Genomic DNA, 14,884 nt, shown 5'->3' with positions numbered 1-14,884 from the left:
AGTGCTTCAAGGATGCTACCCAAATGTGCCTTTTTAAAGTATGAGAATTAAACTTCGCTGAGTTCAATGGGACTTAGCCTCAGGTAAGCATAGGATTGCAGCCTTAAGTGCTAATGAATGGAACGCGTGCACGCACACACACACACACACAGAATTTGGGAAATGGTTTGAATGCAGAATATAAAATAGCCAAATAAATAAATCTAAGCTTTTCAGAAAGTGAAAGAACAAAATATATTTCCCTTGTAATATCTCAACACATAATAAAGCCAGGATGGTTTTGAGATTTTTTTCCCCGGACCCTTGGTAAAATACCCAAAGGTTTCATAAGTATGGAACATGGGCAACACATCTGTGCATCTAGGAACATAAGTGATCTCAAAAGGACCTTGACTTTAGTATAATAATAATAATAATAATAAAATGTCAGTTCCTTGTAAAAATGATGCAACCCCTTTGGGACAAATCAATACTTAGTGCATTGCCGTACTGTTTATAAGTAGATTATTTCGCATCTGGAAGACAAAAGGCATCATTAAAAATGCTACCTCAGCATTTGCTGCTATAAAAAAATAAATCCTATGAAAAGGGAACATATTTACTTAGTGAAGCATCGTTCAACTATCTTTCAGCTATTTCTATACTACATCTATTTGGGAAAAGTTATTACATACTCAGCCAATGAGTTAAGCAATCCACAAAACCAACTGAACTCCTCTGGACTAATTGCATTTGATCACATTCCCCCCCCCCCCCTTGATGTATTTCTCTCTCTCTGTTTCCTCCCCTTCTATTGGTTGTCTCCCCAACTACTGACAATTTTATTGAAAGCTCCTTGGGACATGGAACATTTATTGTTCCAGCTTCAATGGGCTGCAGATCAGTTTGCCAGTCATGTAACACAACCACGATGCCATATACAATTACGAATTGCCTCACTAAATGCGTGGCATCGTTCCTATGTAGAATAAATGATTATCGCTGCAAGGAAAGAAACAAAATACATTAAATTGCTGCCATTTCGAGCTGGATCGATAAAAAAGGAAAATCCGCCAGCAGCAGAAAGGGAGCTGTGCAAAAGGCTTTCTGTTAACTTTTGCAGTCATTTCAGAGGGTTCTGATGGATTGCCCAAAATCATTAACACTGCCAGTATTATTCTACATTAGACACATTCCCCACAATTCCAGTTTCCCAGTCAATTCTTTCTAATAAAACTACTGCACAGCACCAAACTAACAAGTTACTTCCAAGTTAGCAGTCACCACTCTTCAAATACTACATTAGTAGAGTTATGGGGGTCGGCACCTACCCCCTTATCCTCATCCTCCTCATCCTCATGCTGTTCATACGCGCATGCTTCTGTTGAACTCACCAACCGTAAGGTCTTCAAAAAATCTCGCTCCCTTGGCTAATGAATATAACAGACAGGAGACAGGACAGCAAAGACAGACCACAAATGAAGAGTAGAATATGAACAGAAGAATATAATGAAGGGAACAAGTGCCGAGCAAGGGAAGTAATGCTCACAACAAAAGGAAATGACACCAGAAGGAAATGTTAGACAATTACAGGTGGGAACGTTCCGCCCCCGTTATTACTTGCAGATAAAAATGAGAAATAATATTTAGCATCCAACATTTGCCAGATTACTTTTATTAAATGTGAAGATAGAAAAGAAAAGGGCATAACAAGAAGTCTTACAATTACGTAAGGAAAACAGCAAACAATATTGCTAAGCTATTCAGAACGGTTCAGTAGGCAATTCTGAAACTTGCTCTTAGTTCTCCCAGTTATGGAAACACTGAATTAAGAGAGAAACCCCAACAACAAAGGTCAATTGAATCCACAACCGCATTGAGGCCTGAGGTTGTTGGAAAAGATTTGAAAGCTTACCAAGGTGTCTCCTGAAAGAACTTCTAAAAGAGAAATCAAGTTATGTCCATCTCTCAGGTCTTCATAGAGGTCATTCACATGCTTGCGGACCTAAAGGAGAAAAATGAAATACAGAAGTTAAGATGCTGTCTCTTTCAAGCAGAGGTGCAGCTGAAACCTATGCATATTTACTTCAAAGCAAGTTCCATCGAGTTAAATGGGGTTTATGCCCTGATAAGAATACATCAAAGATTGCAGCCTCAGGCTTAGCCACCTCTGCCTCAGGTGCTGCAATGGGAAGGGCAGAGAATTTCTGAACCCTAATCCTGGCAATCCACTGCTATTTACCACACTGGGGCTTCTGCCACTGCTTTGCCACTGCAGCAATGAGGTCAGCAGCACTCCCACAGGGCTCTCTGGTGGCACTCATGCCATGATGCCTTGCTCCGAAAAAGGTCTTGTCTTGGAGCAAGGCATTCTGGGTAAGGCAGCCTTGAAGAGCGCCTTGCTGTTTTGCCACACCAAACAAGTTCACAGTTTAACTGGAGCAAATAGTGAAACTTTAAAATCTAAAAGCCTAATTACTACTCTCCAACTTCAAAACGTATCTGTTGCCAGCGTGGCAAAGTAGCTCTGCAGCCTCAACTGCAATGTCTCACTCTGGAAGGGACCTGTGTTTCAGAGGCTCCTTCCTCAGAATGAGGCATTGTTACATGGGAGGTCCTGGAGAATCTCAGCACACGTGCGCAGGAGGAGGTAGAGGAGGAGGTCGGTGCATCTGGGTGATGCACGGGGGTGTGATGGTGGCTTTGTTTCAGCCAGCAGTATGTCTTGCACTGGCCCCGAGAGTGATAAATTAATAAGGCTGTTCAGCAGAGTGCATAAATGCTTAGTGAGCTCAACCCCAGTCCACCGGGGGGGGGGGTGTTAGCAGACGTACAGTGGTACCTCGGGTTACAAGATGAGAATAGAAATCACGCGGAGGCGAGAGGCCCCATTAGCTAAAGTGGTACCTCAGGTTAAGAACAGTTTTTCAGGTTAAGAATGGACCTCCAGAACGAATTAAGTTCTTAACCTGAGGTACTACTGTATCTCCCCATCACCACCCATAATCTGGCAATTTATTCCCCAAAGACTTTAAGAGTAAGAAAATGAAAGGCTATGGGAGAAAACAACACACACACACACACACACACAGAGAGAGAGAGAGAGAGAGAGAGAGAGAGAGAGAGAGAGAGAGAATCAGTACTTTTTTTCTGAGGGGACGCAGAGGTGCACATACCCCTAAACATTTTTTGAATCTAAGTTTGGCCTCATTGAGGGGCAGTATTTCAATATGATTAGGAAAATGAGAGTACCTCTAAACATTTTTTAAGAAACAAAAGCACTGTGTATATAATGCCAAAATTGACCATGTTAGCCAGGGCTGGTGGAAACTGGACACTAGTTGGGGGAAGGCTGGTCTAATTCAGTGGGAACCACATCCTTGAAACATGGCCCTGTGAATCACCCAACACACACGGTCCATTTAACGCAACATGCATCAGTAACCAGTGTACCGCAGAAGTGAAACCCATATATGAATCTGGTTGAATAATGCTTATTATTATTACATAAACAGTAGCTCTGAATATTCTGATTTGTGGTATCTAAAATAAATAGCTCTATACTTCGTAGGTGGTGTGGAAACGTATATTTTAAAAATTGCCTAAATTGCTACTCACTGCATTCCCATTAAAAGGGGACATCTGCCAGCAAATGCCTTAATTGTTAAAATGTGTGTACATTAATAGATATGTGTATGTTGAAATTAGGGAGGACCCTCCAAAGCAGCTGCTCAAATCTGCCAAGATGTGGTTTTGTACTGCATATTTGGAATGGAAGGGGAGATTCTCAAGTGTGCGTTTCCAAAAATAGAGAGAGCGAACCATCTCCCAAGACAGCTTGGAAGCACACCACCTCTGCACAAAGGTGTGTTCTTCTAATGATTATGTGAGGTTGTAAATGATGCATTTTAACAGGGAATAATAGTATCAGAAGTACATTATGATTGTGTTGATAATAAATCAGAACAAGCTCCCTAATTACCCCTGACAATAATTTCTACAGCTCCCTCAACCACAGGGCTCTTACAGTAAATGCAAATTAGTATTATTTAATTTCTTGTCCTTCTGTTTACGTTTATTGTGGGTTCCAGAAGAAGCTGCGTTTCAAAGGAACTGCCCCCCAAAATACCTGTATTAAATTAAAAGGGAATGAAGGAGCATCGCAGAGCTGGCATGCTGTCTACGCTTGCTGCGTAGGTTAACTGACAGAGGCAGTTTTGGCTGCGGTCATCTATATTTTGGAGCCAAGGGGTCGTCTGTATACTGATACCAACCATCAATCTCTCTCTCTCTCTCTCTCTCTCTCACACACACACACACACACACACACACACACACACTCTCTCTCTCTCTCTCTCTCTCTCTCATTTTCATCTGATCCTAAGGAGGCAGTGGAAACCCTGAACCATTATCTGGAGACTGGGAAAAGGAAAACAAACTGATATTTAATCCAGACAAAGCAGAAGTATTATTGGTTGGGGAAACTGCAGATTGGGCTCAGAGTTAGAGATTATATTGAATTAAAATGCCGTGCATAACATTTAAAACCAATTTATTATAGGCCAGCAAGCTAAAATATGTTTTCTATTTGCATTTTTTTACTAAAAAAAAATGAGGAGTGGGATACCTTAAATTAACTGTGACAACCCCTTGGCAATTTGAATCTCATTGAATAATGATTACTCCTGATAATAACCTAATGAATATGCAGTATCTGTCCACCCAAACCAAACAGCTACCTATTTGATAATTTCCTACAAAGCAATCTTATTTTCCAGATAATTATACTGTGTATACTGAAGCATTATCAAGTATAGTTTGGAATTGTTTGTCTAATTGCCCTAATAGTTTATAGTTTGGAGTTGGAGCTGTTTATTTGTTCAGGTAACTATGTGATATTGGGGGGGGGGGGGGTAATAAAAGTCTTAGCAGTATTCTCCAAGTGTATATTTTGGCTTCTAAACTGTCAGAATTCAAAAAGGGTTGTGAAAAGAAGATGTTTTAGATACTACACACTAAGCAATAATTGAAGACCAAAGTAACAAAGATGTTTATCAATAGGAGCTGTTTCTGGGCTTTAAATAATCAATACCTAAAGACAAGCGCCAGTCTAGTTCAGGCACTCAGCGGACAATTAGAAGGGGGAGGGGGCATATCAAGTGTGCAAATCAAAGAAGCAGTATACATTATAGACCTATGTGGAAGAGGGACCAGTTTGTAAACCCCACCAGTCTACACAACCCCACATCAGGTCACAAGCCTGTTTGCAGCCCCACACACTGCCATGGATGATCCAGGCCACTGAAAACTGCTCTTAAAAACAGAACCACAAAACGAAAAGCCCACTCAGCATGCACTCACTTTCAAACTGAGATGTCAAGGACAAATCTATCAAATCTAAAAGTGGGCAGGCTACACAATTTAAAAGGTGTGCGTGCTAGAAATGGAGCTAAAGGGCTGGGGGGAAAGAGCCATAATATATCAAGTACACTTTGCCCACAAAGCAAGTGAGTAAAGTCAAAGCATATTTGCATATTTGGAATGTGGTTCTTCCCCTCGCAATTAATGATGCCTCACCCCCCTCTGTGGCTTTCCTCTCTGGCAATTTTCTGGGCAAGAAAAGATTTGCAATCCTTTGCTTTCTCTCATACTTCAGACAAATTCCTCTCCTGGTTTTCTCTTCAAGTTTTCCAAAATGTGAACCGAAGTTTTCTTGCCACCCAAATATAGATGAATAATTTGGTTTTAAAGGCCACTAAATTGATAATGCGTATTCATATGCTAATGCCTATTGGACGCATATGTGCAAAAATACTTTATTGCTGCTTCTTAACGTTTCGTTTCAGACTCAGCATGCATACCGATTTGAACTGGAAGGCAAAGCAAGCTTGGCAACTAAGCTGCCAGTGAAATCCCTGGGATCTCCAGGGCAGGCTGCGGGAATTTGTTAGATCCTTCACGATTTACTGTGAGAATCTGGGAACTAAGCTATGTGCTGCCTCAGGCAGGCAGACTTGGGCAACATTCATAGCACAGCTGGGTGTGGGAGGCTTGGCAGCTTAGCTGGAACAAGAATGCCAGCCAGCCTTGGGGCAGGGGGAGAAGAGAGAGACTGTCATTTAATTCCATAACTGGAGGAAAGGCAAAAGGAGTGTTTGCCAAGATTAAAGCAGCAGCATTTAACCAGCTAAAATGGTACATAAAACAATAATGGCAATTCACAGAATTGGGTGAGTTCACTAAGCAAGAAATATAGTTTTTTAGCATATTGGGGGTATTTCTTCTCCCTTCCCCACCCATCTTTTCCACTTGAGTAAATTAGATGTAGATTGATCAATTACATTTATATACCATCTTTTCTACAAGGAGCTAATGGTGGAATACATGTTTCTCTGTGCCGCTCTCCATTGTTCCATCTCAACAACTCAATGATGTAGGCCAGACTGATAGAGGGTGCCTGGCCCAAGGCAGTAGTAGTAACAACAACAACAACCACCACCCAAGGTAACCCAGTGAACTTCATGGCTAAGTGGGGATTTGAACTCTGGTGTCCTAGGACCTAACCAAACACTTTAACCACTACACCATACTACAGTGGTACCTCGGGTTACAGATGCTTCAGGTTACAGATGCTTCAGGTTACAGACTCTGCTAACCCAGAAATAGTACCTCAGTTAAGAATTTTGCTTCATGATGAGAACAGAAATTGCGTGGCAGCAGCGTGGCAGCAGCAGGAGGCCCCATTAGCTAAAGTGGTACCTCAGGTTAAGAACAGTTTCAGATTAAGAACGGATCTCCAGAATGAATTAAGTTCTTAACCCGAGGTACCACTGTATTTGTTTCAAATACTTCACACCTAGTTTACCCTACACAACATTTTATAAAAAAAATAATCTGGATTTAGTGTGATATACCAATTGAAAAACAAAGCAACACCCCCACCCGGAATGCCATCATTCCTATATTGTTCACTTCTAAATAATCTTGCTCCCAATGTCCACTTTGCACACTGTAAATATAGACTCTGCCTGCCCATATGCTTATATGGCTCCTGGCATGCTTCTGTCTGTTCACTGACCTCACTATTCTTCTGCCTTGGCCAGTTTCAATGACACTTGAGCTGACCACAGCATAACTGAGATTTCTAAAAAAAGAAGAAACATCTGAATGTAGTTGATGCAGGTGCCGTATACATTTCCTTCATCCTCATCCAGAACTGGTCCAAGAGACCTGGGCCGAGTATTGGAGAGGTCTGTTGGTGGCTCCTTGGAGAGATAATGATTGCCTAGCCTGCCCCATCTCCTATTTCCAGGACAGCAATGGCTTGAATTGCTGGCTTATAAGCAATATTCATTGGAGATCCCTGGTATACCTCAGGAGTTCTCAGGTTCTCCTCAATGGTCAAGCTGGTAATGCACAAACCAAGAACACACCCCAGAACCCTTTGCAATGTCAAAGAATTCCATGGTCAACATGCAGAGCGCCCCAAAAGGCAAAGCCATTTAGAAAAGTCTCCCTAAAACAGAAACTGCTTATATGATCAGTTTACATATGTGAATGCATGTAAGCATGCACACATATATCTTATGCACCAGTTATCAGCAGGGTTCTGATTATTATTTCTATAGCGCCAACCAGGACAATATCCTTTTTCAACTGACTGTAAGTGGCTCTGCCTGTACAGAAGCAGTGCTGAAGGAGTATGAAAATCTTTTACATCTATTTTGTCACTAGATAAAATTCTGTTGAGGAGTTGTTACCAGAAAAATCCGAGGGCTCCCTTGGACAAAAAGCAAAGACACCAACCAGAGTAAATTGAAGCAAATCAGCAGCCTGTAGGCTTGGTCTTTATTGAAGAAAGACTGTCGCGACAGGGTGCTCCCCTCACTTGCAGGTGAGAGGAAAGACAAAGAAAAATAGTGTGCAAGGTCTTATAAAAACTTTTGAAATTCCCCTCCTCTAGGTCAAGCCCACCCCCAGAAACATCATGCATACATTACAGAAAGGAGGGGTTGAGGGAGGAGTTGGTGGTAACCTGAGTGTCTTGTCACCTGGCTGGTTCCTTCTTTCCCCCCTCCCCATGAGTCACTTCCAGGAGACAAAGGGGAGTTTGCAGTTTCCTGCCCCCAGAGGGAAGATCTGATCATTGTCCTTTGTTTCAGTCCATGCTGAATCGACTCCCATATGCAAGTTCTTTGTGATCTTGATTGTCTTCTGTCTGGGATCATCAGGGTTGGCATAGCAAATGGGCAGGGCTCCTGTGGATGTGCTGGCATGCTGAAGGGATTATGGCTGACCAGGACCAAGCCACTCCCCTTTGATAGTCCTTGTCATATGGAGTAAAATAAAAATGGAACAGTGCAAATCCGACGTATGGTTGATTTTTCTATGAATTTATAACAGAAATGTGGCGTATGTAGTGTGTGAGTGTGTGTATGAAGTTTGTACAAACAGAATGATTGGGGTGGGGGGGTTCCTGCTACAGAGTAAAAAGTGTCCCTATAGCATAGAAGCTGTGTCACTCCAGATGTTGCTGGACTCCAACTCCATCATCCCTGACCACTGGACCACTGCTTCTAACATCTGGAAAGCCAAAGAGTTCCCTCTTATAGGAATGAGGACTGTCCCTCTCTTCTCTTTCACAGATTTTATAATGTGGGGTGTCAACATTTTCCGGACTTTGATTGTCAGTAAGCACTGGAAATGGAAAAGAGAGCCTGAGTGCATTATTAATATATACCCATAGGAGGAGAGGGATCACACATGGTAAGGAAAACATAGCAACTCCTCCCCTGTTTTCTTCTTTCTATAACATATCCTTCTGGTTGCCAGATAAATACTAACTTGTAGCTCCAGCTGGTGTGTGCCTATACACATGAAAGGCTTCCCAAAGCACCTTTTAGCTTCCATTTTAATTGAGTGATACCACATCTGGGGTCCCTGCTGTGTTCTGTTGCTATCTAAGACCCGAGGCAAGCAGAAGCCACAGCAGGAGGGCGCATGTCCGTGTCCTCCCTGTCTTGGCAGTGTTTCCTTTGATCCTTTCTGAAACTCTCAATATATGTTGCCTCTTGGAGGGATGCTGCTGCATTTTAAAACACTGCATATTTTTATTCAGATTTGTCTTCTTGTTTGCAAGGTAAATCTTTCTGACTCCTCCTACCCCAAAGAAAATTTGCATCTGAGTTAAGCTGCTGAGCGACTCCTATGGCAACATACCCAAACTGTGCATGGTTCCCCTAGTATTACATTGTTAGTCCATGTAATAGCAGCTACAAGATACAAGGACCTTTGTGCAGATGGCGCTATTCCCTCAGTCTTGTTGAGTCGTCTTGTCAAAAGCAGTTAGGTGCTAAAACAGGCATCAATTCTGTTTCTCAACAAAAGAGGCAGGAAAGTTGGGAAGCTGAACACAATGAGGCTGTTCTTTTTTCACAGTATCTTTTAACATCTATTCACTTTCTTTTTCTTTTTCTTGTCAACTTCTTCCAGAGAAGAGAAAAAATGGTAACCAGCACTGTGCAGAGAGGAATGTCTATATGAGGATAGAGGAGCTACACACAGACCTCCCACCCCACAAAGGCCTGTTTGTCCTGTGTTGCAGATGGGAATCTCCCCATGAAGGTGTCATGGACTTAAGAAGAAGAAGAAGAAGAAGAAGAAGAAGAAGAAGAAGAAGAAGAGGAGGAGGAGGAGGAGGAGGAGGAGGAGGAGGAGGAGGAGGAGTTTGGATTTGACATCCCGCTTTATCACTACCCGAGGGAGTCTCAAAGCGGCTAACATTCTCCTTTCCCTTCCTCCCCCACAACAAACACTCTGTGAGGTGAGTGGGGCTGAGAGACTTCAGAGAAGTGTGACTAGCCCAAGGTCACCCAGCAGCTGCATGTGGAGAGCGGAGACGTGAATCCGGTTCCCCAAGATTACGAGACTACCGCTCTTAACCACTACACCACACTGGCTCTCTTGAAGACGCTCCAACTCAGGACGAAAGGGAGAAACGTGCTAAGAGGAGGGCACATTTGGCAAACCTTCACCTTGATCAATTCCTGCCCGGAAACCTATGCCCCCACGGTGGAAGGTCGTGTGGATCCAGAATTGGCCTCCACAGTCACTTACAAGCTCACTGTTAAGACCCTGTTCATGAAAGACAATATTACTTGACTATAAGTGATCACAGAAGAAGAAGAAGAAGAAGAAGAAGAAGAAGAAGAAGAAGAAGAATCAGCAGCCCAGTGGCAAGATTAAATTATGCCCATCATATGTAGGACTACAGCCCCTGGTTTAAGTTAATAATATCTATTGCAACCTCAAAGATGTTTGACAAATGTTCTCTAAATAATTCCTACCAATTCAGTTGCTTTGAAATTACATTGTAGTAGAAAGTTCCCGATTGTAAGGATCTTTCAACAACAATATATTTTAAACCACCTTTCAACCAAAGTTCCTGAATAAAACTTCTTTGGCATTTGCATATCACCCAGATCATACTTAGTGCTGACAGTTCAATGCTCTTCCTTCTTACTGACCTCTAAACCCTGTCACTGTGCTGTCTGAAATTATAATTCCATTTCACTTGTTTACTTGGGTTTGTCACTTCCAGTAACACTCCCTTTCCCCCCTCCTCAACCACCACAAACACTCTTCTGTCGTGCCATATAAAGTATCCGTGAAGGAATTATGTGGTGTTTATCACCATACATCTGAGTTTGCAGCACAGACCTTTTCGTGTTTTGTACTACATCCCCCAGGTGACACATTAAGTGCAAAATCATCTGCATTATTTCCAAGCATGCTGACAGCACTGTTTATTTCTTTTGTACATATTCTGGCACTATAGTCCAAAGTCCCATGCATTCCTATTCCTTTCTGTAGATGAGATGGAGTAGTTCCATTGGTGCCTAATTATTAAATAACCATGGGCTTACATTCACTCCCATCTCCAAGGATATTTTATTAAATATTTTATTTAACAAAATCATAATCATGCTATATGCAGTGCATACAACCTCATTTCAACCAATAATAGTAATTTCTAGCCAGCTCAGATGTGTGCCTTAACTGCCTGTATATTTCATAAATGCCCCCCAATTCCCTTAGTCATGCATAATTAGCGTACTGAATAGCTGAAGACATCAGCAACTGTAGGGAATGTGATACCATCATCAGGTTCAAAGGCAGGCTTGTGGAACTGATTTTACTGCTCTGAAACGGTCTTATTCCAAAATGCTAGAAATGAGTAGATAAATAAATAAATCCAGAATGCACATTAAAAAGGCTTTCATGTTTTATTCTGGCTTCAGGCACACACAATAATTAAGATTGGAACAGGTTTTTAAAAAACAACAACCAAAAACCTCGCCACAGAAAAGAGCACACTGATTAAAGGAATCCTAGAAGCATAAAATAGCTAAGTCAAAAAGAGCCCCCAAGTGTCATTTCCACTCTCTGTACCAAGCCTCCTAGAAGTAATACAGCTTACAATCAAATTAATGGAGTATAGGGGAGTATAGGGGAGAATTTTGGTGTAGGGGAAAGCTGCTGGTGTGCCTGCCCCCCCCCCCCCCGCCCCGGCTTTTATTTTATTTATTTTTTTCAAAACACAGGAAGGTGCACTTCGCTTCAGGAAGATAAAACTTTTTTTTTTTTTAAATGATGTGGGGGGTTATTTTGAGGCAAAGGCCCAGCTTTTCCCTTACCCCCTTCTAAAGGACTACAGAAGTGCTGAAGAGGTACACTCCTTCTCGATCCTGAAATAACATTTGCAACAACCAAAACCAAGAGAGCCTTTTTAAAATGCCAATAACTGTGTGAGACTGTGGGTTGGGTCTGATGTTTCTCTGGTCGGCATTAGTACACCCCAGATGGCCATGGAATCACATTAGGTCATGACTAACTTTAAGTCCCTTGATTTCAGTAGGTCTACACTGGATATGAGGGATGCGGGTGGTGCAGTGGGTTTAACCACAGAGCCTAGGGCTTGCCGATCAGAAGGTCGGCGGTTCAAATCCCTGCAATGGGCTGAGCTCCCGTTGCTCGGTCCCAGCTCCTGCCAACCTAGCAGTTCGAAAGCACGAAGTGCAAGTAGATAAAGAGGTACCACTCCGGCGGGGAGGTAAACAGCGTTTCAGTGTGCTGCTCTGGTTCGCCAGAAGCGGCTTAGTCATGCTGGCCACATGACCCGGAAGCTGTACGACGGCTCCCTTGGCCGGTAAAGCGAGATGAGCGCCACAACCCCAGAGTCATCCGCAACTGGACCTAACGATCAGGGGTCCCTTTACCTTTTTACAATGGATATCACTGAGTTGGATAAAATCCACAGCCAAGAGAGAATCAGATATAAATACTGGCTTTGAACCCCAACCGGAGTACTGCGGAAATAGCAATGGAGGACAGGTTTTCCCTTGGAAGACTCAGGAAGCAGAACCATAAAGAGACAAATATCGTAACTGGATGTGGATTTCTTTACCTCATTGGACCTTGGGTGAGATCCTGCGACAGAATGCAATGGAAGGAAGGGGGGATGCCAGGTTGAGAAATAACCCTCAGATATTTCTGCAGCACATCCATGAGTGCTGCATGTCAGTTTTAACCTCATGAGGAGTGGTAAAAATATTTCTTATAATATGACAGAATGAAACTGGTAAGTAATCTACTGCATAGTGAGAGAGCTTACTTCATGGTAGTTTGGGCATCTGTATTGATTCATCTCTGGATGACAAGGCTCAAAATAGCCCCAAATAATAGCCTTAAACTCTGTACTGAAATGTGGGATCAATGACCCAATTCAGAGGTAACACTGCATGATGCAGCAATGGTTAGGAGATTAGGATGGCTTCATGGGCTCATGAGCACCTCCCTCTTCCTTCCTCAGTTAGCATTAACTTTGGTATCACTTTACATTTCTGTCAGTGTGTAACCTTAGACTGCTTTGAGGTCTAAGCTACATATTGCATGGGCAATCTGTAACATTGTTTTTGCTTAAAAGCGGACAGAGAAGGCTTCAAATTTGATTTTAAAGGACTTCCGGGTTGACGCGATCGGTTTAATGGCGGATTCCCTCCGAACTCCGGAGGGAATCGGCTCCATCGAGGACGGGTCTTGCCGCGCCGGCGACGCGGGGGCCCTTAGAAACCACAGGTGCGGATACCTGTGGACCTGGTGACTCGGTGGGCACCTTAAGCGCCCTCCTTGACAGTCGAAGAGCCTTTTTAAAGGCTGCGGAGAAGGTCTGAGGAGTGGAGTGGTGCTGAGAGTCGATCGCTACCTCGGTGGAGCGAAGCCGCAAGCCATTGCCGGAGAGCGTCAACTTTCTTCCTGACATTTGGACTGAAACAAACACCCTCGTGAGTAAAACGAAATTTGGATTTTAAAAGAAATCAACTTTTTTAATTTGGCGAACGGGGGGGCTGTGTCAAAAGGAAGTCCGCACCCCCCCCCCCTTGCATGCACGATCGGAAGCAAGGAGCGAAAGCCTAAGATCGTTGTCTTTTGGGACTGATAGAAGATTCCATCGATTTGTGAAAATAAGCTTTTTTTTTCTTTTTTGTCTTTTTAAGTTGTGCTGGAGGAAGAGGTGTATTTGGGAAAATTTTGGGGAACCCCCACCCGGGATCCGGGAGTGTTCCGTATTAGCCTAGCCTGAAAGAAAGGGAGTTTGACAGCTGTCATCTGAGCTGTCAAACAGTGGAATCAAGACAAGAACTGTATCTTTATATCTCTCTGATCCAAAGGTGTTACATTTAACCAGAAGTGGCTGGAAAATAAGTAACAACAAGTAATAACAAAGTAATAGACTGTTGGTAAAGGGGGAAAAAAATGGCAATCCCCCTAGGGGAGACCAGAGACATTACAATGGCTGCAGAAGGAAAATTACAAGCGGAAATAGAAAGAGCCCTTTTTCTCGTGGGAACTCTACAAGAGCAAGAGATAGTTATGGACAAACAGCTCACGGCTTTGATTTCAAAAACAAGCAACTCTACTGACGGAACTGAGGATTTGACCTTGAAAGATTCTGCAGCTGAACTGGAAAAAGTTTCTTTGAAGTTGGAGGACAAGGAGTCTGGAGGGCAAAAAGTACAGGAACAGGACTTCATGCAGCAAGGGGACAGAGAAGTTTATTGGATTATGGATTTTGAAAAGAGAAAAGTAAAGGAGGAAGATTTTGGACACTACAGATGGGAAGCTGAAATAATGAAGAAATATAACTGGGACTTCCTCCTCTTTTCTGGCATTGGTGAACGTGATTTAAGGGAATATTTGGCAGAACCCCTGCAGCAAGTCCTTTCAACTAGGATTGACTGGAGAGAAGGTGAAGAGACTGTATTGGACATCCCTCGAGACTGGAAGATCAATAAGAAGGATTATCAACAAAACAGGCAGAGAGAGACTCAAATGGTGTTAGAGGCCTCAGATGTGAGGAATCCGGGCTAGGAGGCTTATAAGAGGGCAGATATCTAGGAAGGGACAGATATCCGGACAAGGAGGGAGGGGGAAAATAGAAAGTTTTGAAACTAGTTTATGACTTTCGAGTTTTATAATTTTGACTTATATTTTAACATGAAAATGGGGAAATTTATGGTAAAAGAACCTCGATCGATCTTAGAAAAAGAATTTAAGGAATATAAGAAAATGGGATAAATAAGTTGGGCCTAATAAAGGGATTTAAGTTTAAATATAATAAGAAGAGGTTTAAGGAATGAAACAAGAACTTGCTGAATTAAGTTTGAAAATTGGGATGCATGGGCGGGGGTGGGGGGAAGTCAATGAAAGAGGGTTATGAAAGAATCTATTTGTGATTATTTCTCTCTCTTTTTTTTCCTTTCCTTTTTTCTTTTTCTTCTCTTTTTTCTTTCTCTTTTTTTTCCTTTCTTTCTTCTTTCTTTTTTGCTTTGTATTAAAATTTGAA

The 14,884-nt window shown here is 42.5% G+C and overlaps 1 protein-coding gene across 35 annotated transcripts in view; it reads right to left on the bottom strand.

Annotated features, from left to right (window-relative positions):
* Positions 1-14,884, bottom strand: part of DST (dystonin) — a 301,155-nt gene that overhangs the window by 210,381 nt on the left and 75,890 nt on the right. For 22 of the 35 annotated variants that reach the window (XM_077926290.1, XM_077926284.1, XM_077926293.1 and 19 more), the window contains 2 exons: positions 1,895-1,984; positions 1,311-1,409 (listed from right to left, as the gene is read on the bottom strand). In XM_077926290.1, coding sequence (XP_077782416.1) covers positions 1,311-1,409; positions 1,895-1,984 — 189 coding nt within the window. The remainder of the gene's footprint in view (positions 1-1,310; positions 1,410-1,894; positions 1,985-14,884) is intronic. The other 13 variants (XM_077926292.1, XM_028722635.2, XM_028722656.2 and 10 more) reach the window with 2 other exon arrangements.

This window comes from Podarcis muralis, chromosome 3 (assembly GCF_964188315.1).
Source record: "Podarcis muralis chromosome 3, rPodMur119.hap1.1, whole genome shotgun sequence".
Lineage (NCBI taxonomy): Eukaryota > Metazoa > Chordata > Lepidosauria > Squamata > Lacertidae > Podarcis > Podarcis muralis.
The sequence above is the reverse complement of the archived record's forward strand: the minus strand, read 5'-3'. Positions and strand labels throughout refer to the sequence as shown.